At 45.8% G+C, this 22,660-nt stretch overlaps 1 protein-coding gene across 1 annotated transcript in view; it reads right to left on the minus strand.

Moving 5' to 3' along the window:
* Positions 1 to 22,654, minus strand: part of SREK1IP1 (SREK1 interacting protein 1) — a 25,786-nt gene extending 3,132 nt beyond the window's left edge. The window contains exons 1-4 of the mRNA XM_006031644.3: positions 22,564 to 22,654; positions 13,495 to 13,542; positions 8,816 to 8,956; positions 4,136 to 4,211 (exon numbers count right to left, since the gene is read on the minus strand). Of these exons, the coding sequence (XP_006031706.1) occupies positions 4,136 to 4,211; positions 8,816 to 8,956; positions 13,495 to 13,542; positions 22,564 to 22,576 (278 nt within the window). The 5' untranslated portion in view covers positions 22,577 to 22,654. The remainder of the gene's footprint in view (positions 1 to 4,135; positions 4,212 to 8,815; positions 8,957 to 13,494; positions 13,543 to 22,563) is intronic.
* Between the last annotated feature and the right edge of the window lie 6 nt (positions 22,655 to 22,660).

The raw sequence follows: 22,660 nt of genomic DNA on the forward strand, positions 1-22,660 counted from the left end.
GCTGCAGGCAGAGCCAGGGAGGAAGCGGGCTACCGCAGAGCCCGAGGGGGAGCTGATCGAGCTGACGGGCATCAGAGTGGGTGAGGATACCAGTTGCCTCCCAACCAGCAGGAGCGGTGTGGTATCCGGCCGCATTGGATGCAGCAGCATCGGAGAACTACCGATCGTATTATAGATAAGAGAGCCCGCGGTGAAACCAGTTGCATTGCGGACTGCAAGTGTGGAGCAGGTACCGGGGTAGAAGGGCCTGGCTGGTGCCCTAGGGAGCCGGACACCTGGCGTGAAGATCACTATTGACAGCTGGTGGACCAGGGCACAAGGTGGCGAGTGGCTGGGGGGTAGGGGAGGACAGAGCCCCAAGACTACCCGCCGAGAAACGCGCTGACCCTAGTGGCAACCCTAAGGGAGGACCCCCCACTGAGGTAACATTCAAAGTTGTGGCAGGCGAGTTCAGGGGTCCTCCTGACGTCAGTAGGGGCACCCACCGGGGTCCACCCGTAGGCCCCGGGCTCACAAGATCTTGGGCCCGGGTGAGGGCGGCGCGGGAACACCTCTTAGAGCAGAGGCGGGTACAATTACCAATAGAACAAAATCCCATTTCTAGCCAATTTTAATCCTAAGGTATTACTCAACAGTATATACAAGTTCACCATATTTTTTTTAGCTCAATACAGTCTCTAAGAGAGGCATGCCTGCACCAAACATATACTTACTGTGCCCAACAGCAGTGTACTCAAAATGCTGCACTGGTCCACTTGTGGTACCTCCCTGACTAGAAGCAGTTTATCTACATTTATATAGTGCTACAGATGGGCTGATTAGCACCATTTGGAGTCAGAGCTAGTGCGCCTACCCGCAGTGCTAATTCAGCTATATGGCTTCTAGTTGGGATTATGAATGTGCACAGAAGTGTGTTTGAGTAAGCCACTGTCTGGCACAGTCAGTTTGCAACAGAGACATGATCAGTAGGGGTGCACTGACATATCGGCTGGCTACTGGATCAGCACGGATAAAAGGAAAAATGACATTATCAGCTGGAGAGACATTATCAAAGCACCTTGCTGAGCGCAGTCCAGTCCCTATGCCCTGCTGCCAGCCTGAGCGCATGGCAGACTACAGGTCCCCAGTGAGCAGTGAGAGGGGCTGATGGGGAGTAGATCACAGGGCACTGTGCTCAACAACAAAGGGATCATTACTAGCACCTGCTGCTGCTATGACAATGCCATGTGTGCAGTAAGGGCCTGAGTGCAGGGACTGCTGCAGAGATATTGGGTTGTGTGGGCGGGGAAAGGTGTTTGCAAGGGACATTCTGCTCCACTGGGCACTGGACGCCTTTGCAAAAGTGGCTTCTCCCTGGCAGCCATGGAAGCATGGCTCTCAAGTCTTTCACACTTCTTGCTGTAGAGCTAAGAGCTGAGCCCTGGATAAAGCTAGGGTTTACAGTGATTTCAGGTTTCCAGCTCCAGCATCAGAGCCCAGGAGTCCTAGCATTGTAAGCAGTGCTTTCCAGACCCCATCACCTCTGGAAGGTCCTGGATCACCATCAACTCCCTAATGAAAGCAGGCAGCTTTCTAAGGGAAATCCAGTGAGCAATCTGATAAAAGATTTGTTGAATTTAAGATGTTTTATGGGAAAACTATTTTGTCAAAAAAAATTCTGACCACCTCTACTCAAGGTCGCTTCCTTCTCCTGCTCTCATATCATACTATAGCAACATGCCTGCTTTTTCCCAGCCTCTGAAACAAATAAATATTTTTATTAAATTAAAAGATGTCCATGGCCCAGATAAGCCTCAAACAGGTTTTGGTACTCATATGGAATTTTTATGCAGTTGGAGATTTTGACGTGAACTGCAACTACAACGCATATTAGAGTATAGAAAATCTAACACTTGGGCCCTGTCTTGAAGTTAGCTGGGTTCCACAATCTACCTACATGTGAATTAAGAGGTCAGGAGATACCAGAGTGTGGAGGAAGGTTGAAACAGTAGAAGGGGTTCTTGGGAGTATAAAGTCTGGAGGGACCAGTAGGGGAGCCTGCATAGGCTAAAGTGGACTCAGGCACTCAGGCCCCTGCTGCACACGTGGCATTGCCATAGCAGCAGAGGAGCCAGTAGTAGAGATCCCTTTGTTGTTCAGCACAGTGCCCTGTGACCCACTCCCCAGCACTTCTAGGGAAGGAAAGTTATTTGGGCACCTACAATGAAATAGGATGAAGGAGTATCCCAGAACTCTATAGCTTTGATATAGAATTTGAAATTCTGGGCACTTATCTTCAAACTGAATGTGGAACCTTAATGCACTTTCACTGGAAGCAGCTTTGTGAAGTTTTGGAAAATAAAACAGGCACATAATCAGAAATAGGCACCAGAAGGTACTAAGAGCTACAAACTTTCACTTACAGGACATAGACAATTCTTTCATAATCAGTGACATAAAAAATGAGTGTCAGAGGAGAAATGCAGTTATTTCAATTGGAAATTAACATGACTTCATTTTAACACACTGATTTGCTATAATGGAGCTACACAAATTCCATGAGCCTAGAGAAGTGTGGTTGTCTTAACAACAGTGGTCACCAACTGGTCTATCTCGATTGACCGGTAGATCCTGGAACCTCTTGAAGTTCATCCTGGGCTGGGGGAGCTGAGCGTGCATGTGCGTGTGCACGTGCCCACCCCTCCCACCTCCCAGCCCAGCATGTCAGTTGGTGGGGGAGGGAAGGGGCGGAGGCCTGGGGGGCATGTGCAGTGGAGCTTGGGGCACAACGCCTAGTCCGCCGTGGCAGCTGCCTCCACCACGCACAGATTGGAGGGGCACATGTCCCCCGCAAATGCAGGGCAGCTGCAGCAACTCTGAGGTAGGGAATGGGGCAGACCCTGCACAGTCGGTGAGGGGCAGGTGATGGAGCCACGAGTGGCTCATCCGGGGGGTGTGAGGAAGGGAGGCACGCAGCCCAGGAGGGCACAGGGGGCGTGTGCCCCTGGGCGTGCCCATACAGTGGGCTGCGGGCTGGGGTGGCGCTGGCTCTTTGTGGCTGGGCTGTGGCGGCACTGGGAGTGAGGCCATGGGGGAGGGGGCATAACCCCCCGCCCAACCACCGCTCCCAGAGCCAGAGCCACCCATCCCCAAATGCAAGTGCAGGTCAGACCCATTAAGAACAGTCCGCCACAGCCTAGCCCCCACACAGGACTTGGGGGCCAGGTGCTGGCAGGTACGGGGGAGAGTGGGCTGCAACTGTGCACTTGGCCCGTGCTTGCGCTTGGGGAGGGTGGCGCTGGTGCTGGGAGCCTCCAGTACCACCCCCCACCATGGCCTCACTCTTAGCGCCACTGCAGCCTGGCCGGGAAGAGCCAGAGCCACACCAGCCCCGGCCCCAGCCCCAGCCCGCCTCGTGTATAGATCTGGGGGCACGCACCCCCCATACCCTTCCAGGCTGCATGCCCCCCCTCCCTGAGCCCCACCACAGACAAGCCACTCGCAGCTCCATCCCCTGCCCCGCACTGGCTGTACAGGGCTTGCTCCTGCCCCAGCCCCATTCCTTGCCTCCCTGCTGTTGTTGGGGAGGCAGAACAAGGCCCCATCGGTGAGGGAGGGAGTGGGGCTAGGGCTGGGGGTTCAATCTGCCCTGCTCCCCACCCCCATGGTCCTTTCCCTTCCTCCCTCCCCTTCCCACAGACTAACCTGCTGGGCAGGGGGTAGATCTTCAGTTTCTTTTAAATTCCAAAAGTTTTCTCCAACCTAAAAAGGTTGGAGACCACTGCTTTATAGGATCAGAGCCCTGATACAGCTGTCATTTAACTATGAAGCAAATAAAGTAATTCAAAACCCCATCCTAAATTGTTTCATCTCATTCTGTAAAGCACATTTTTTTAGTGTTTCTAATATTTGCTAAGTTTTAGTTTTGTTCCCAATTAGTAATGCAAGAGATTAGTAGTATTGTCTCTTAATATTTGAAAAGCAAAAAAATTCTGTATCACAAGTTCACATTTGGAGATATGGGTTTTTATGGAAGCAAGCATGAAGATTAACGCATGTTTAAGGGATATAACAATGAATTTGAAAAATACATTTTGGAGTTAAAAGTACTAAGAATATTCTGTTTGTGGCTTAAAACTAAGTATAAGGAATTTACCTTTTTCTGGATTTCTTTAGTTTGGATTTTTCTTTGCTTTTTCTTTTTTGCTTTTTTTCTTCTTCATCATTTGTACCTATGGGTATACAAGTTGTAATTTACACAAAATATTCTCTCTTGCAAAATACATTTTATACTAAACAACTTGAAACACCAAATTCTTTTCTTCTCCAAAACCAAAATATTTTCTCTTACTTTTTCAATCTGTTCATTACAAGAGATTTTACAGGGCAGTAGCACTTTGATTATACCTCTCACGTTCTAAATATCAACATCCAAATATGTTTTGCACAAAAACATGGTGAGAACTCCTAATTCACAGACTTATATATTAACTGCTTCTGTCTCCACAGACAGGATGCTTGTATTTCAACATCTTCATTAACAATCTGGAAGATGGGATGGAGTGCACCCTCAGAAAGTTTGCAGATGATACCACGCTGTGGGGTGTTGCAGATAAACTGGAGGGTAGGGCTACGATTCAGAGTGACCTAGACAAATTGGAGGATTGGGCCACAAGAAATCTGATGAGGTTCAACAAGCACAAGTGCAGAGTCCTGCACTTAGTACAGAAGAATCCCATGTACCACTACAGGCTGGAGCCTGAATGGCTAAGCAGCAGCTCTGCAGAAAAGGACCTGGGGGATTACAGTGGACGATGAGATGGATACGAGAAAGCAGCGTGCCCTTGTTGCCAAGAGAGCCAACAACATCTGGAGTACTGTGGCTAATTCTGGGCCCCCCACTATAGAAAAGATGTGGACAAATTGGAGACAGCCCAGTGGAGGGCAACATAAATGGTTCAGGGGCTGGGGCACATAACTTATGAGGAGAGGCTAAGGGAACTGGGTTTATTTAGTCTGCAGAAAAGACCAAGGAAGGGGGGAGAGGGTTGACAGCAGCCTTTAACTACCTGAAGGGTGGTTTCAAAGAGGATGGAGCTAGACAGTTCACAGAGGTGACAAATGACAGAACAAGGAGCAGTGGTCTAAAGTTACAGCAAGGAGGTTTAAGTTGGATATTAGGAAAAACTTTATCACTAGGAGGGTGAAGCACTGGAACAGGTTACCTAAATAGGTGGTGGAATATTCATCCTGGGTGGTTTTTAAGGCCCAGATTGACAAAGCCCTGGCTGGAATGATCTAGTTGGGGATGGTCCTGCTTTGAGCAGGGGGTTGGACTAGATGACCTCCTGAGGTACCTTCCAACCCTGAGAAGGGAATTGGTGAGTATTTATTCACCAAGGCGCACAGAAGGGAATTGGTGAGTATCTATTCACCAAGGCGCCCCCGGGGGTTACAAGAAATAATGGCCACAAGCTAGCAGAGAGCAGATTTAGATTGGACATTAGGAAGAACTTCTTCACAGTTAGAGTGGCCAGGGTCTGGAACGGGCTCCCAAGGGAGGTGGTGCTCTCCCCTACCCTGGGGGTCTTCAAGAGGAGGTTAGATGAGTATCTAGCTGGGGTCATCTAGACCCAGCACTCCTTCCTGCTTATGCAGGGGGTCGGACTTGATGATCTATTGAGGTCCCTTCCGACCCTAACATCTATGAATCTATGAACCCTAATTTTCTATAATTTATGTCTCTTTTACAGTTCTCATGCGAATATCCTCTTTATCAGTAAAACCTGAACTCTGAAAGAACTCACATCTCCAAGATTTACCAAACATCCTCCTAGTTTTCCTTCTCTCTGTCCCCATACTATTTGGGAAAGCAAGGTTTGAGTTCATGTAAATACTCAATAAAAGTAACTGGAGTAGGACTCATCCATGACCAGTGTGACACTAAGGCTATATTTCACCCTGCTATAACATGACAGAAAGTCATATCAACAACTTGATACTGAAACCAGGATACCAGAGAAGAACTAAGCAATAAACAACATACAGAGTTAAGGAGCACTACATGATAAAACAGCTTAGCTAGCTGACTAGGATGGTCTTAGTCCCGACTTAGAACTGGTGGATGGATTAGATCAGGGGTGCTAAAACTTCAGCCCACGGACCAAACGTGGCCTCCAGAGCCTTGGAATCCAGTTCGTGGGGCTCCACATGGGTCAGAAAATTTGGTGGTGGGTCACAAAATGTTATCACCACCCTCCCCACTACCAGATCCTAAGCTCTGTGGCAGGTCAGAGTCAGGTCATGTTTCTTTCCCTCTACCAGGCCAGGCTGGGGCTGGACCATGCACCCTTCCTCCCCCACACTCCTAGACCTGTGTGGCTGATTCAGAGCTGGGCTATGCCCCTTTCCCCTCATAGGGCCAAGTCAGAGCCAAGTCATGACTCCTTTCCATGCAGCTGGATTAGGCTGGGCTGCTGAACAACAAGAAAGATTTCTACACTTCCCTGCCTGTCTGCCGTCTGATACCACCAGGGAAGGAATCCTGCCTTATCTGCCTAGCAAAGAGCAACTGACAAAGATACTCCCAGGGACCCAGAGGAACATACTTCCAACTTCAGCTTTCTCTGTGCAAAAATGAAGTTTATTTTCTACCTATGGGGACTTTTAACCATCTTTAAATTTTCCCTGAGCCTGAGGAAGGGTGTGTGCACCTGAAAGCTTGCAGAAAAAGATATATTTTTTGTGATTTCTTAGTTGGTCTAATAAAAGGTATCATCTCTTGAAACCAAGAATTCTAGAGTTTTGCATTTCTCTAGTGAGCTACTTAGAGCTCATTGCACATGTGAAGCACAGCCAAAGGGAAGCACAGCCTTGGTGCTATACCACCTCTGGGATCCAACCCTGCATACATCTTTATCACAAAACCTATTTATAAAAGTATCCACAAATGGAAGCAAATGATTTTGATGGCATCTAAAGTTGATTTTAATTCAATGTTTCTTTAACTGTGGACCCAAGGTGCATTGATTTAACTGTAAGCTATCTATTATTCAAACAGCAAACTTGCGCCTAGGAGCAACACCTATGCATTCTCAGATAGCTAACAGGGGAGAGCACTTCTGACTTAGCACCACTCATTTGAAGATTGATGTTGGGGTGGAAGAGATGGGATTGACAATTTGAAAGAAGTCCACAGCCATTAAGGTGTATTTCATCAGAAGAACAGGTAATGGTTGAGTTTCCATTTTCAGTCAGCAACAAAACTGCAAAATTATAGAAGAATACACAGCTAGTTTGCAGGATACATCTAGCTGGTCTAATAAAAGATATCACCTCTGCCACGAGTTCTGATTCCTTCCCACTAGTTTGGAAGCTGATTTCAGTTTTAGTATTTTGCAAGTTATTAGTAACACAGATATGTAAAAACCCATTAATTCAAAAATTGTAATTGTAAGGTTGCCAGCACTGAATTAAAATAGCCCAATGCTAAATTTTGATCAAATATGCAGATCAAACTTACTACTACACCATTTAATCATGGCACTTCCTTCATCTTTAGAACTTTTTTCTTAGGGAAAAATCTACTTTTCTGTGCTGAATTAGACTGGTTATCAAGTATCTATGAGTAACCATCATTCTCTTGACTTTTTGAAGCTGAGTTAACCAAATAGGAAGAAAAACAAACAAACAAACAAACATATAGCACTTCCACAATTCAAAACAGGAATCTATACTAGCCAGATGATCTATACTAAAGAGCATAAGATTCTGTCCTACACATCTACTTAAAGCTAGCTGTTTCACCAGGGTTATCTTTTTTCCCAAATGAGTGGCCAATTCAGAGGCACAGATGCAAAACCCCTAGGTTCAAATTTACTTAATTTTTGTGAACAAACTTGTTCCCGACCAGATCTTCAAAATGGAGAATTTTTTTGCTGAGCACTTCAATATGCTACAAGAGGTGTCTCAGCATTTCTTTTGAAGGGTTCTAGCAATACAGGAGATGTTGGGACAATACTTATTTCTACCCCTCCATCCTAATGACCCAACTGTTAGGTTTTGAACAGGAAGTGGAGGCATAATATGGACAAAAGAGTATAAAAAATTAAGACTGAAAATGCAAGTGCATGAAAAATAATAAGTGCATCAAGGCTGGTATACATAAGACTAATAATAAATAGCAACTTCAAAGTAACAGCAGGTGACCAAGTCCCAACTATACCTAAACTGGTAGGCTCAGACTATGCTAAAACAGACTCCCATCAGATGTATCTTTCTGATTAGACCTTTGTCCATCCAGAGTTGCCATCTCCATATAAACTTGAGTACCTGTGAATTACTTCATCCCACCCAATTCTCTCTCTGCAGAATTTGAGGTTTATTCTTCTAAGACACCAGACAGACATAACAACCTGTTGCTCTGCAACTGTTATATCAGTATGATTCTGTTAAACTGCTCAAACTTTAACCCTGCCTCATCCAGGATCAGGTTTAGGGTAATTTAACTCACTTGTATTAATACAGGATCATGCTGCATATTCCCAAGGAACAGCTGTCCCTCTCATTCAACTCAGCTCCAATGTAGGTTTTCCATATTATACATGAACAGATAACACCAACTATTAATTCTCAAATCCAATTTACTAGTTGCTTTCAAACAAAATCTTGCTTAGGAACTAAAGACAATAACTAGACTAAAAAGATACACAATAAAAGCCTTTTTAGGTAACTGCTTTGATTAGCAAAGGAAAAATTTCCAAGTATAAAATGACAGTCACAGTACTTTAAAAGATTTATTTTTTAGTTTATAATGTTCTACTAATTTAGAGCTTACTCTTTTTCTCTCCTATGGATTGCAGTCTTATCAGTTCTTCTTCCTCACTGTCTTCACTGCTTGTACTGCTAACATCTAAAACAATGTCTCTTTTAGGGTCCACGCGCAGAAAATTTCGGCATTCAAATGTCAGATGACCAGCTGAATAAAAAAAAGGTTAAGACAGAGAGAAAAACATGACATGTTATGAAGCGATACTGAATAGGTACAGACATTCGCTCTTCCACAAGAAATGCTCCTGGGAGTGATTTAATCCTGATTGTTTAACTCAGGGTTATTTTTACTTCTGGAGTGGCAATTTTTGCTCTGGGAGAATACTCCCAAACATCTGTATACTCAGGGTTTCTCCTGGGAAAGCAGCAATGTGGCCACTGAAGACTTGCTGCTTTGGGTTGTGAAGTATACATTTTAGTATTATGGAGACTTGGTGAAGTGTTGGACTAAAATTCTAGTCCATCAGTGGAGAAATAAATGAGGGTCAATTTGAAAGAGTACAGGAAGACTTTTGGGAGTTGTGCACCGGGGAAGAAGTTTGTTGACTGGAGATGAGTTTTCTTGTTTGCCCAGCATATCGTTCTATCCATCAATGTTTCTCTTGTAGTTTTCAAACCTTTCTAAGCTTTTGTATTATTTTCTTTGAGTAAATACTTCAAAAACAAAGTAAAAAGTTTTGCAAATGAAAAAGAATGTTTTTAGAGCAAAATGTGAAATCTATTTCCCTTCCAGCAACAAATGATATCTGTGCCAGTCAAAGAATAACTGAAAAATGTGCAAGAATATTATTTGTCATTTGTATTTTCCAAAATAAAGAATACATGTCAACAGTTATTAAAGCTTTAAAGACACAGCAGGTTGCAAGAACACAGTGTACACAGAAAACACAATTAAATATGAAAAAGATTAAATCAGAAATGTAGAAAGACAATAGGAGCGATTAAAATTTGAGGGTATGTTTTCTATGATGAGCTCAAGATCAGAAATTCCAGGGTAAAGGTGATACAAAACGTTTTAGTACCCTCCTCTGGTTATTGTACCTATAATAAACACTTCTAGCTCTGAGACAGTAAATTGACTAATTCTTCTATAATGCAGTAATTATTACAAAAGTCAGCTCATTAAAAGGACTTTATCTGCAGAAGCAGCTGTCTATATGTATGCATATTTTTTTAAAAGGAAGCAAAAAATCCCAAGTTTGTATCCCAGCAACAGATAAGAAAATGAAAACCCATCTGAAAATAATGGACAAGGGGAAATGTGAAAACCAGAGCTCTAAACTCAACCTTTTGTAGAGCTGTCAGCTGAAAAAATAATTTAACCGTATACAAAAAAGGAGCCCAGCCAGAAGTCTCCACAGGAACCAGGGTAGTTACTGAAACAAACACAGACTCTTCATATCAAAGATAGGTTCCTGAAGGCAAAGCAGTAGGGAACATTAACAAAAGATAAGTCGCTTGACTTTTCTAACAAAGTTTCTCTCTTCCAGAAAGTTTCCAACATTTTACATATTAAACGAGATTATTCTGAAATCGTTGGGAGTCTTCAGAGGGACTTATAAAAAAAAAATTAAAAAAAATCAACCCAGCGAACGAGCGAGAAATTTATTAAAATTTCAGCAAGCCACATAACCTGTCTTTAACAGAGAACTAAAATTGTTTGAAAATGGTATCAACAAAATGATCTTAAAAATTAAGAAAATGATTTAAGTAAAAGCAGGTTTTATTACTAGACCAGTCCCCCTCACCTCCCCACCCCCCAAAAAGACAATAAATTTAGGCCATTTATAAAGAGAGTAGCCATCAAGCCATCCATATGAGACAACATGGAAATGCTAAATGATAATACAGTGTACTCAACCCAAATTATGCATTTATCTTTTAGGCATGAAAGTTAACTGCTTTATACTACACAGCTCCCAAACTTTTTTCTTATTGCTTACATTGTAACAGACATTGGCCAGGTACAGACTTCACAATTTTACCAGTATAAGTGACCGGAAACCAGCATATGCCCATAACAAAACAGATGTTTGGCACACAGACTGGTTTAAAAATGGCAGAACCTGGTCTAAGAGTTGGCCCCTTGCTCCCCCACATCCAAACTACAGGGCAAATGTGTGTTCTGTCTGCTACCAATCTAAACTACGCTGCTTACAGAAATCCGTGCAACTTAGACTGATTCTACCTCAGGCTTTTTGAATGCCAGTATCTAGTCATTATCTGCATGAACTGCTTACGTACCGTATTTACTCAAATCTAAAGACAACCTCTCTTCCCCCCAATTATTATATTGCAGACAAAGAAAATTATAAATTTGTTTTAATTTTCCATGTCTAGAAACCAGTTACTGAAAGGTTGTCTTAGATTTCATAGACATTAGGGCTGGAAGGGACCTCAGAAGATCGTTGAGTCCAGCTGCATGCCCCAGGGGCAGGAAGTCAGCTAGCGCCAAAGGATCCCAGCAAGGTAAGTGTTCAAATGTTTATTAATCAATGCGAGCTTATGACCCGCACTTACTGGGAATTCTTTGTTCAAGGGGAATAACTGCAATCCCTGATCCCCATCATGAATGGGGTTCAACGGGTTACCCGCACCTGCTGGGACAGAACAGACACGCTGAGCCAGTCAGTGTAGTGTGCGTGCAGGCCTGGACATCTTAAATTCATCCTTCCCACCACTGTCACAGGGAAAGCAGCAGCTGAGAAGCAGCCAGCGAAGCCCACAACCCTGTCCCTCCTTGCCACGTCTCCTGTGCCTGCACCCCTGCCACTTGTCCCTACCAGTGCCTTCCTTCTCCTACCACTTGTCCCTCTCTTGTGCCTGCCCCTCCCTGAGCTCCCCTTGCCCAAGCATCCTTTGCTGTCCCCCTTTTCCTGTTCCCCATGCTCTCCCTGCACTGCATGCCCCTTCCTTGTGCTCCTTTCTCTCCATGTTCTACTTCTCCCACTCCCTATGCATCCCTTTCCCCATGCCCCTTCCCCCACTTCCCCCATTCCACCCCCACACTGTATGCCTTTTCCCTGCATTTCCCCCACACCATGTGCCCTTCCCCCCATACTCCCCGCTGCACTGCACCCCGCTTGCTCCACACTCCCCCTTTCCTGCATCCTATCCCTGTGTTTCCCCTTGCCCAGCATGCCGCTTCCCCCATAATCCCCATGGCACCCCTTCCCCTGTGCTCCCACCTGTATCACACACCTTTTTCCCCATGTTCCCCCCTGTACTGCACTCCTGTCACTCTACGTGTTCATTTCCCACATCCCGCTCACTCTGCATATCCCTTCCCCTGCACTCACCACCCTTTCCCTTGTGCCCCCCTCCCCCCCACCCGGCACATGAGCCATCTGAGCCCTGCTCAGAGTTGCAGCAGCTGCTTACCTTGCCTGGCATGGCCTGCTTCATCGAGACTAAGTACAGACATTCAAAAAACCCAAGCCTGAATGGATTCAATCTCTGGAGGTTACTTTAACCTGCATAGATTGAACCGGCATGCAAGTGAATAGACATTTAGTTTTGATTCTGGAAACACAGGCACATGCCTGCAGTGGCTCAGGCCAAAAGCCAGTTGGTGCTAAAACACAGCTCTCTGACACTTCCTCTTCCTGCTGCCCCTGAGGTCTTTGGGATTTGCAGTCCAGCATCAGGGATGGGGTCAGGCCCCCTGCAGCCCTAAGTATAATTGGGGAGGGGTTTCAATCCTTCACCCTGGCCTGCAGGGACTCCAGCCAGGATGTGCCGAGAGGGGGAGGGGGGGAAGCAGCTTTTGCCAAGCTTTGGGAGGGGGAGAAGGGGGAAGCGTGGCCAAATCCCAAACCCTGGCCAGATGCCAGACCCAGCATGGCCTTCTAAGGGAAAGGGGGCAGGAAGGGGGCTTATTCCCCCCTCTGTCCCCTCTCTACCCAGGACCCCAGCTGGGACTTGCCTGGCTGAGGCGCAGCAGCCCCTGTTGGGGTCCCTCCCCCCTCGTTGCTCCAGGGGTGGGGACATGGCCCCCTGAGGTGAAGGGGGCAGGGAGGGGGTTTATTCCCCCCTCCATCCCCTCTCCCACCAGGGAGACCACAGCTGGAGTGTGCCAGCCCCGGCCACTGTCTCCACCACTTGCTCCCACCAGGCATTCCCCACACTGGGGTGGACGGAGCGTCCCACAGGAGCCCCCCATGCTCCTGGGGGACACTCCATCCGCCCCAGCACTGCAGTGATCACGAGCCACACTGCTACTTCAAGGTATGTAACAAAAAAACCAACTTCTAAAGCTGTGTCTGTATCCGAATCACGAATCAGCATTCAATCTTCAGATTCGGCCGAATCGAATCAGGGACAGTGATCCGAATCAATGGATCGAATCGCTGTCCCTGATTCGGGCCGAATCTGAATCAAACAGGGCCCGTTCCGCACAGCCCTATTGCCAATTGAAATGCCAACAAAAAAAAACTTTAAATTCCAATTTGTTGACTATTTGCTTCTTGTTGAAATACGTAAGACACTAATAGTACATTATAAAGATCTATACTAAGATTTCCCAAAGTTGAAGGAGGGATGAAAACTAGAGAGAAGAACAGAAAGTGAAAAGTTGTATAAAATTTGATAGGTAGGCTAGCAGGAGAGGGGAAATTGGTTGATTTTCCTGAAGCAGCAGCTCCACTTTAATAAGTTTGGGAAATGATGGGCTATAAGCATACTTACGATAGCCACATTTCTTGCATCCTGCCCTGATGTTATCCTTATTTCCACCTGAAAAACAGAATTCCATTACTAACAACAATCAACTAGAACTTATGCTAATGCAGTTTCTTTTTAGCCTTTATTTTACTATGCTCTTAGATCAAGTCATGATATACTGCACTGGTTATTCATTTTGGAAGTTATTTATTTAATCAGTTTCTGTTACCAAAAGGCTGGCATTCATAATGTAAAAGAGAAATAAAAGCAGTGATGTTATAATATCTTCAAGTTTGTTTTTTTTGTAAGGGACCCTGTCACGCTAATTGTAACATTCTTTGTCAAATCAGTTAGGTCCTAGCACTTGCCAAACAATTATCCCATTGCAAAATTAGCATGGACCCCCTACATTCACTAACACGGACCCCCTACATTCAGTAATTGCATATACTTAAGGTGAATAACTTATTTTAAAAGTACTAAAATAATTAGCGTAACAAAAAGGGAACCTTAAAAAAAAAACACCAAATTGTTTCAACATTTCCAAAATAAAATGCTTTGACATTAAATGATTTATTTCAACTGTTCTGAAACAGTGATTTTTGGTTTTAAAAACTGCCAAAAGTTAAAAATAGATTGACACTTGAAAATGCAGTTTTTGCTGTCACTGAAAACCAAAAATTGTTTTAATCAGTTTTAATAATTTTTTGCCTCCTTTCCCGATTTTTGTTTCGTCTATTGAAACAAAAAATATATATTCATAGAGTTATGTCATGATTTCAATATTCTAAGATTAATGCCAACTATAGAAAGTAATAAATCAACACCCTATGTGTGTTCTACTCATTGTCTCTTTTGTACCTCTCTATTATCCATCATTTCACATACAGCATCGTCACCCTCAACTTGAATCTATGGATAAATTGTATACAAGCAATAAACCATGCTATATTAATCTTCAAAATACACACTTAATTCCAATATTGTTGGGATTGCCATGTTTTATTGTACCTGTCTGGTTTTCTATTAGTTTGCAGAAGTTAGCCCATTGTATTAGGTGACTAAAGGTTTATACATACCAAAATTTAAACACTGAAGGTATACAATAAGATATATTAGCCAAAATAAAACAGTAGCATCAACAAATACTAAGATCCACTGCAACTGGTACAACTGCTGAGAATATTCAGATTTTATTAAAGGGGCAAAAGGCTTCTCTCTCAGCCAAGAAGAAACAATTTATTTATGGAAGACACTTATGAAACCCTCCCTTCCCCTATCTTTTTCTTTTTTTGCACAAAGCATCATAGAAAAGGTACTACAGTAGCTCTCCACAGTACAGAATTTATTCTACTCTTATAAAACTAATGTCCTATTTCAATCAAATCACAATATATCACACTTCAGAATTTAAACAAACTGCTATCTCTAACCGTCTGTACCCTGATGTTGACCAAGTCATATATTTAGTAGCTTTCTCTCTGGAAGGGTTCTCTCTCTCTCTCTCTCTCTCTCACACACACACACACACACACACACACACACACTTTAATGGTGAAAAACAAAGACTTGTATTCCAAAGCTCTAGCAGTTTTAGAGTTTACAGGTACAAATATTTCAGACCTTTGGAAGGTGGAGAACAGCAATAGATATACTTTGTGTACCAGTTTTTGGTGGTGTTAATTATACAGTAATCTCTTATAATATTATTTTGAGTACTTCCAACAGGACAGGGGGACAAAATAGGTGGTTTATATGAGCAGTGAGAGAGAATAAAAGAAAGAAAAACAGCCTAAAGAACAGTGGCATAAATCTTATTAATTTGTCACTGGGTAAATCATCACTATGGTCTTATTAATTGGAGCACCGAACCCCTACCAGAGTTCTAGTGATTTGTAAACAAAACATTTTGGTTAATTCATCATCTGTTATAGCATAATTAGTCATTTCCAAATGTACACTACGCTCATTCTAAATGACAATGAGATTTGTTTCTGATTATTAGTGATTTAAAAAAGTAATGACCTACGCTATTAAGGCAAAGTACTGGATACTCTTCAACTTTTCTTAGCGCACTAAAACCTAGATGATCAACCATTCCATATAGCAGAATTATCTTATCTTTTATTTTGGTGGTGACTACATACAAGAATACAAAGCAGAAATTGTTGTAATGGAATAAATCAACTATGTAATCTTTATATATCAAGTGTAGGCAACATTTTTGGGCAGAGTGCCAAAAACAACTGCAACCTCAACTTGTAAGATGTTGGCATACCAGGGGCAGACTTTGGGAAGGGTGGGGGGGAGAAGGGAGGGGAGCTGCAAGGGGCCTGATCTTTGTTGTGGTAGCACAGCCCTGGCCCCTTCCCTGCCATCTGCCCTGAGTTGTGTGCGCCAAGCAAAATGTCTTTGTGTGCCACACTGGCACCCGTGCTGAGAGTTGCCTACTCCTGTTATATAGCAAGCACTCCAAATTTTTGTAGTAAGGAATTGTACATTAAGTGAGCCAGAATACATACAACTTGTACTCGGAATTTGTGTAATAAAGAAAAAAAAAGTATTATAAGTGTAAAAAAATCATTATTAACTATGTCTCAATATATCAGACAAAACATATTGCAGCAAAAATTGAAAATGGCTAATTACAAGTAAGCCGTTCTCACAAGGCTTCTTGGAGTGATGAATTAATCTGATGTTAATGTATTTATTTTAGTGCACACACTGCCCCATAACCCTTTTTGGAGAATTAAAATTGCATTAGATCAGGTGTGGACAACCTGTGGCATGTGTGCCACAAGTGGCACAGGCAGCCTGTGTGAGAGAGACAGTAGTTCAGGGAGGGGACAAGTAGGACATTTGTAGATAAGGCAAGAAGGAAAAAGCAAATGGGGCAGGGAGCATAGGGAAGAAAGCATAAAGTAGAGCAGCACATCAGGCAGGAGAAGGGCCTGGAGCGGCACTCAGGGAAGGTGCAGGGCTAATTTGTGGCATACCTGCCATAAAGTTTGGCCTCCACTGCATTAGTGCATCTTACCTAAATCCCCAAAAGCAAAAAAGTCTCCGGATTCCTTACCACCATCATATATTTCACGTAGGGCCCCTCTATAAGTACAGCTAAAGGCATGATGGGATCTAATGCACAATCCACACAATTACACCTCCTGCAATGTCACATGTGCACAGCAGGAGGTGTGACTGTGGGATCACAAATCAGATCTCATTATGGCTTATTGCCAGTGCAGGCAGAGCCTGATCCTGAGCTCTCCCTGAACCAGCAAGAAGCAAGCTCCCACAGCTGGGAGTCCCCTCAGCTGACAAGTTTCCCAGCCACAGGGGTATTGTTGGCTACAAATGTCCAACTCGGGATCCTTAAAATTCTGGTTTATTAGGCAGATTGAAACACTGTAATGAGTTAAATCATAAACCTTGGGGCTGGTCCCCACACACACACATGCACACACACAGTAGCAAGCTACAGAGTCAGGTATACCTATCCTACAAGCGCTGGAGTCTGCCGTCGATGGCCAGTCGAGGCTTCTTTCAGCGTGGTGTTATCCTTCAGAAGGGGGTCACCAGCTGGTCCTTCTGGCTGGACAGGTCTGGTCGAGTTGGAGATCAAGAGGGCGCCACTGAGGGTCACTTTTCACTGCCTTTTATCTGTCCCTGGCAGACTTTGGTGACTCCCCAGTTTTCAGGTTTGCCCAATCCAGGGGTCGTTGACCCTCGTGGGACTTCCCCCGCCTTGGTGGCTACTGGATGGCATCTGTCAGCCCCAGGGGTCGTCCGCATGTACGTGCAGGTTTGGGAGTCCGTTGATGAATTTTGAATAGGGCTCTGGGAGTGATCTGGAGATATTCAGCCCAAAAGTTGGTCCCCGGCGTTGATTAACTCAGGCCAGGGCTTCTAGCCCTTGATCAGTGAGGTTTATAGATTTCCCGGTTGTTACATTGTCTTCTATTGAATTCTTCCCTTGGTTGATCTGCAGCTTCCAGATGTTAACTTCTGTCTGCTACTAGGTTACACATTCAATCACCTTACACATTCAATCACTGATTCAATCGCTCTTTCAGGGGCCAGCCTGATATAGGGAAGGGCAGTTTGATTCCTGCCCTTGTTAACATTGTTACAATGTATAACTTACTTATGAAACTAAAACACATTTAGTTGAAAGTTGAAAGGTGAGGAGTATAAAATATAAGCTACAAATGCCATGGCACACAAGTAGATAAAAAAAATACCAAAATACAAGGGGAGATACAAAATACGCACACACAAATTTTAAAACACAATTCCTTATCTTAAAGTGAGAGAGAGAGGAAGGAAGAAAAGGTAGAAAAAGAGAAACATATCCAAAGAGGGGAGAGCAAATGCAGGCAAGAGGAAAAGGGGGCTTTCTGCTACAGTACTGCAAGCACCTCTGCTGCTTGCACATATTTTGTGGAAAAACTTTGAAACTTTTTTATCATGCCATTAAGTGATTGAACATGTGGCTGGGTGAACACTTAAAAGGCCTGCTTAGCTGGTTAATCAATCACACCTGAAGTGTAATTTGTAGACAGGTCCTTACAGTGTTATTGAAATCACCTGTCAAAGTGCCTCAAACCACCTCCTCTTCTGAAAACCTTTAATGCAATTCTTTGAGTAGTTCTTGGGTGTAAACAGAAGTGATCTGCACACATTTTACAGTGCTGTAATTTACAGCAGTTTTTATACAGCTATAAAGTTATAGCCATAGGTGCTGAGAATGTACAGGCCTGAGGGCCCTGGCTATCCTCAGGAAGAAGGCTGTCGGGGCCCAAACCTGAAGATTAAATAATGCTTCTCCTTTAAAGGAGAAAAACGTGAGAAACAGGGTTTATCTTTGTAGGCTGCAAGGAGCTGCTTGGGGCAGGGGGGAGCAGGGAGGGCTATAGGTGGAAGGGGGTGACACAAGCACATGATAGCTAAGCAGTGGTGGAGAGCAGCTCCCTCCAGGTAAGTCTATGGGGGCGAGTGATGAGGGGACACAGGTGACATGTTGGGAAGGGTGGAGGCGCACAGGCGATGCAGTACAGAGGGGCAAGGGGACCACAGTGATGTGGCAGGGAAGAGGGGGAGCACAGGCAATGTGGAGGAGAGGGGCAGGGGAGCACAGGCAATGCATCAGGGGAGCAAGGGAATACAGGCAACGTGGCGGAGAGGAGTCGGGGGATGAGGAAGGTGACACAGCGGGGGGGCATATGACCCCCAAGATTTCTGCACCCACAGCAGGACATGGGGCACAGGGCTGCAGCCAGGGTGGACCAGCTCCAGGTAGGAGCTGCCTCTGTGGCCCAGCAGGTAGGACCCAGCGCAGGACAGAGCACCATGGCCACCAAGGTGAGGTGTGGAAGTGGCGTGGAATTGTGCTCCTGCTGCTGCTGGAGCCAGAGGGTGTCTCACCTTGGGGGCCAGGGCAGTGTGGTGCTCCCTCCTGTACTGGGTCCTGCCCACTGAGCCCCTGAAGTGGATCCTGCCCAAGGCTGGTCTGGCCAGGCTGCAGCCCCATACCCTGCTTTGCGCACAGGAATCTGGTGGAAGGCACATGGTCCCTCCCACCCCCTCACACATTACCTGTGCCCACAACCCCCCTTTCCCACATACCTGCCCCATTCCTCACATGCTGGGGGGGATGGCACACATCCATCATCTTGGCCACCCCCTACCCTAGGCAAAAATGAAAGTTGGCGCCTATGGTTACAGTGTTCTTAAACTTGACAGAAGTGCATGGTTTGGAGAGGAAGGGGGGAAAGGTCTCTGAATCTCACTGCACTTTCCAGGTTAGGGGGGCAGGGGGCACTCTGTAGCCTCCTCAGTCTTCTCTACTGGTCAAAATTTGACCAGTATACAGAAGTTTTTTAAAGCACTGTAAAGCTAAAATGCTGTAAAATACAGTGCTTCAAATGTAATAACTAATTTAACAAGGGTTAATTTAAAGTGATGTATCCATTTTTAAAGTACTGTAAATCCATACACTTCTATTAAGTCATGGCCAGGCATCCTGGTTTTCTGTTTAAAAGCTGCAGACTCTCTGATCAAAAAAATCCCAAATCCATGTTTTTCCGTGGTTAAAATGAAACACCACTCTCACTCTCTCTCTCACCTATATATATAGATAGAGAGAGAGAGAGAGAGAGAGAATCAGTTGAACACAATGTTTTATATTTACAATGTCAAAGCAATTTGGAAGCCTACCAGTGCCTCAATCACTATAATAAATAAATTCTAAATACCTATAAGTTTTGGCACTTGATTTTGGGTTTTTTTTATCATGGAAAATCAGAGCTCCCCCTGCCTCCTTTGCTCACCAGGATGCAAGTCCAGCTGTGGCTGTTCCCCACACTGCTTTGAGGTGTGGAGCTGCACTGACATGCCAGTGTCCTGCCCATGCCATTGCCCCTTCCTCCCAAGCCACAGTCGCACCAACCCTGCCGGTGTCACTCACTCCCAACCTACAGCCCCCTGCCTGCACCCAGTCCTGCCAGAGGGGGTCCCCCTGCTAGGGCTACAGGGACAGAAACCCGGATCTGCAGTTACCTTCCCTCCCCCAGCAGCACCCAAGCCCCAGCTGCCACCCATGGAGCACAGCTGGAGTGGAGCCTGTGGTGGGGGCAGATGCAGGATGTCTGCTGTAGGCTTGGGGCTCCCTGCCCTGCTGCCCTTCCCCCACGGCCCAGCAGGTGGGACCCCACACAGCAAGGCAGAGTGTGGTGGGGAAGCTTGGTGTCACAGCTGGGAGCCTCGCATTGCCATGATGAGGTGCCTCCTGTCCCATCCCCCCGGACGCAGCACCAAGCCTCCCTGCCCTACTCTGCCGCGCCAGGTCCCACCTGCTGAGATGCAGAGGCCACAGGGGAAGGGCAGCAAGAAGCCCACATCCACCTCTGCCCTGCGCACAAATCTGGAGGACATGTGCCCCCTGTAACACCCCTGGGAGTCTGGGCAGCAGTGGAAAGCCAGGCCCCTTGCTGCCCCCCAAATGAACCGCCTGCGGCTCCATCCCACTCTCCGCCCAAACTCTGTGCCCACACATTTTGGTCCCAGGCCCCATCCTAGCTGGGCAGCAGCTCCAGCCCCACTCCTTCCTCCCTCACTAGGGGAGCCTCAATCCTTCCCTCCCTCCACCCAGGCTTATCTGTGGAGAGCTGCTCTACACTGCGGTGCATGCATGCTGGTGGTGCTCCCTGCCTAATCACCCTTCTCCTGCTCCCCCAGTGCCTTATAGGCTGGAACTCTGCTAGCCTGCAAAGGGAAACCTGCCATTTCCCATGTTTTTCTCCTTAAAAAGAAAAAATCTGGGTTTTCTCCTTAAAATGCAAAAATCGCACTTTCCTGCATTCTTCCCTGTGGCAAATGGAAAACCCAGATCCCCCTGTCATGGCAATAAAGCGCTTTAAATGGTGAAAAAAACAACTTTTATACACACCCCTTGGTTCCATTCCAGCAGGTAGCCCGTGCATAGAGCTTTATAACTGTCCTGCTGCTTTGAGCTAACAGACCTTGTCCATTAGCTCACACAGACATATAACCCAGTCTTCTGGGATTCAAACCCTGCAAACAATTCAATTCAGGGTGCTGTCATGTTAGATGTGGCCACTAGAAAAAGGAATATATAAGGCCAGCAAAGCCCAAACCAACTATAAAAGGCTGCTGAAAGTTTAAATTTTCTGTATGAGTTTTTACTGAACTCGGGATTATTCTGCATCGTGATTGTGGCCAATACTTCCACTCAGCAGTAATTTCACTGATGGCAGAATGAGCTTGATTTGTTATGAAGCAATAAACTCCTCTTCCTTGTTGTGGTGGAGAGGCTTGCGTGCCCTGATGATCCTGAGAATCATGCTGTCTGGACATTTTTTTTGGTAGGGTATCCTATGGCGTTAAGGTCAAAGGTGAGGTTTCAGACAAATAGCGACCCAACCCCAATAACTAGGGCAGGTGGAACTCTTTACCCCTGGTCTGGGAACCTACCTAGGAGAAGGATACTCCAAAACTAAACCTACAGCCTGGAGATCTCTCTACAGCTGTCCTAGTTCACCAGGCACATGAGTTTCAGGCCTAAAGAGCGGGGCCAGTCAGTGTAAACTGTACTCCACTTTAAAGCTCCACACACAGGCAGGAAGAAAACAAGTTGCCCAATAAACTAGCATGGAAACATTTTTAAAACCACAGCATATCCCTTACAAAGCCCTGCTTGGCGATGAGAACTTCTTTCCTTGACGGGTGGGGTATTCTGTAGATCTGGGAAAATGTGCCTTCTGAAAGTGACTTACAGTTCACTTTTTGAATGTTTTTGATGCTGTTGCCTGACTGCTTAACTGAGCTGAAACATCACCAGAAAATAATCTAGAGTGCTTACTACGCCCATTGGTCATCTAGTCCAACCCCTGCCTGACAGGCAGGATCCTCCCTACCCAAACCATCCTGTACAAACCCACATCTAAACTGTGCACGAACAAGCCTGAGCTCAACCCTGACACACCACGGCCCTCACACCCTCACCTACCCCAGGCAGAGCAGGGGACGCGGCAACCCACGTCCAGCTGCTGTACAAGGGGGTCAGCGTATGCTCAGGAGACCCCGGGAGAGGGCCAGGCCAGGCAGAGGAAGGTGATGCCCCACTTCAGGCTGCCAACTTTGTTTGAATCTATTCCGGGAGGTTTCCTCACATGATGTAGAGACATTAATGACCAGTCTACTGTACTGCACTCAGGAAGGCAAATGCACATTACTATTACATTAAAAAAGAAAAACCCACAGGCCTAAACTGGATGCAGCATTTAATGTTTATTTTAAAGAACGCCCTATTACTTGTCTCCCGGGTGACTCTCAGCAGTCTCCTGGAGATTGTATCCAATTCCTGGAGGCTCCCGGGCGATCCTGGAGGGTTGGCAACCCTACGCCCCACAGGTGGGGACAACTCCCCGCACCCTGCGCGGAGGGGGTGTCCCCGCATCCAGGAGCTTGGACTGCGACCTGGCCCCGGTTGCGGGCAGGGCGCTCCCAGCCCGGCCAGGAGACTAGGACACGGGGAAGGGGCCGCCACCCGCTGCCCACAAACAAGGTGCCCACCTGGCAGCGCCATCCTCCGCCTCCGCCTGCTCGGGCCGCGTCGTTCCGGGCCGGGGCTGAGCGCGACGCGCCGTGGGCCGCACCACTCGCCCAGGCG

Source organism: Alligator sinensis, unplaced genomic scaffold (genome assembly GCF_000455745.1).
Source record: "Alligator sinensis unplaced genomic scaffold, ASM45574v1 scaffold1258_1, whole genome shotgun sequence".
Taxonomy (NCBI): Eukaryota; Metazoa; Chordata; order Crocodylia; family Alligatoridae; genus Alligator; species Alligator sinensis.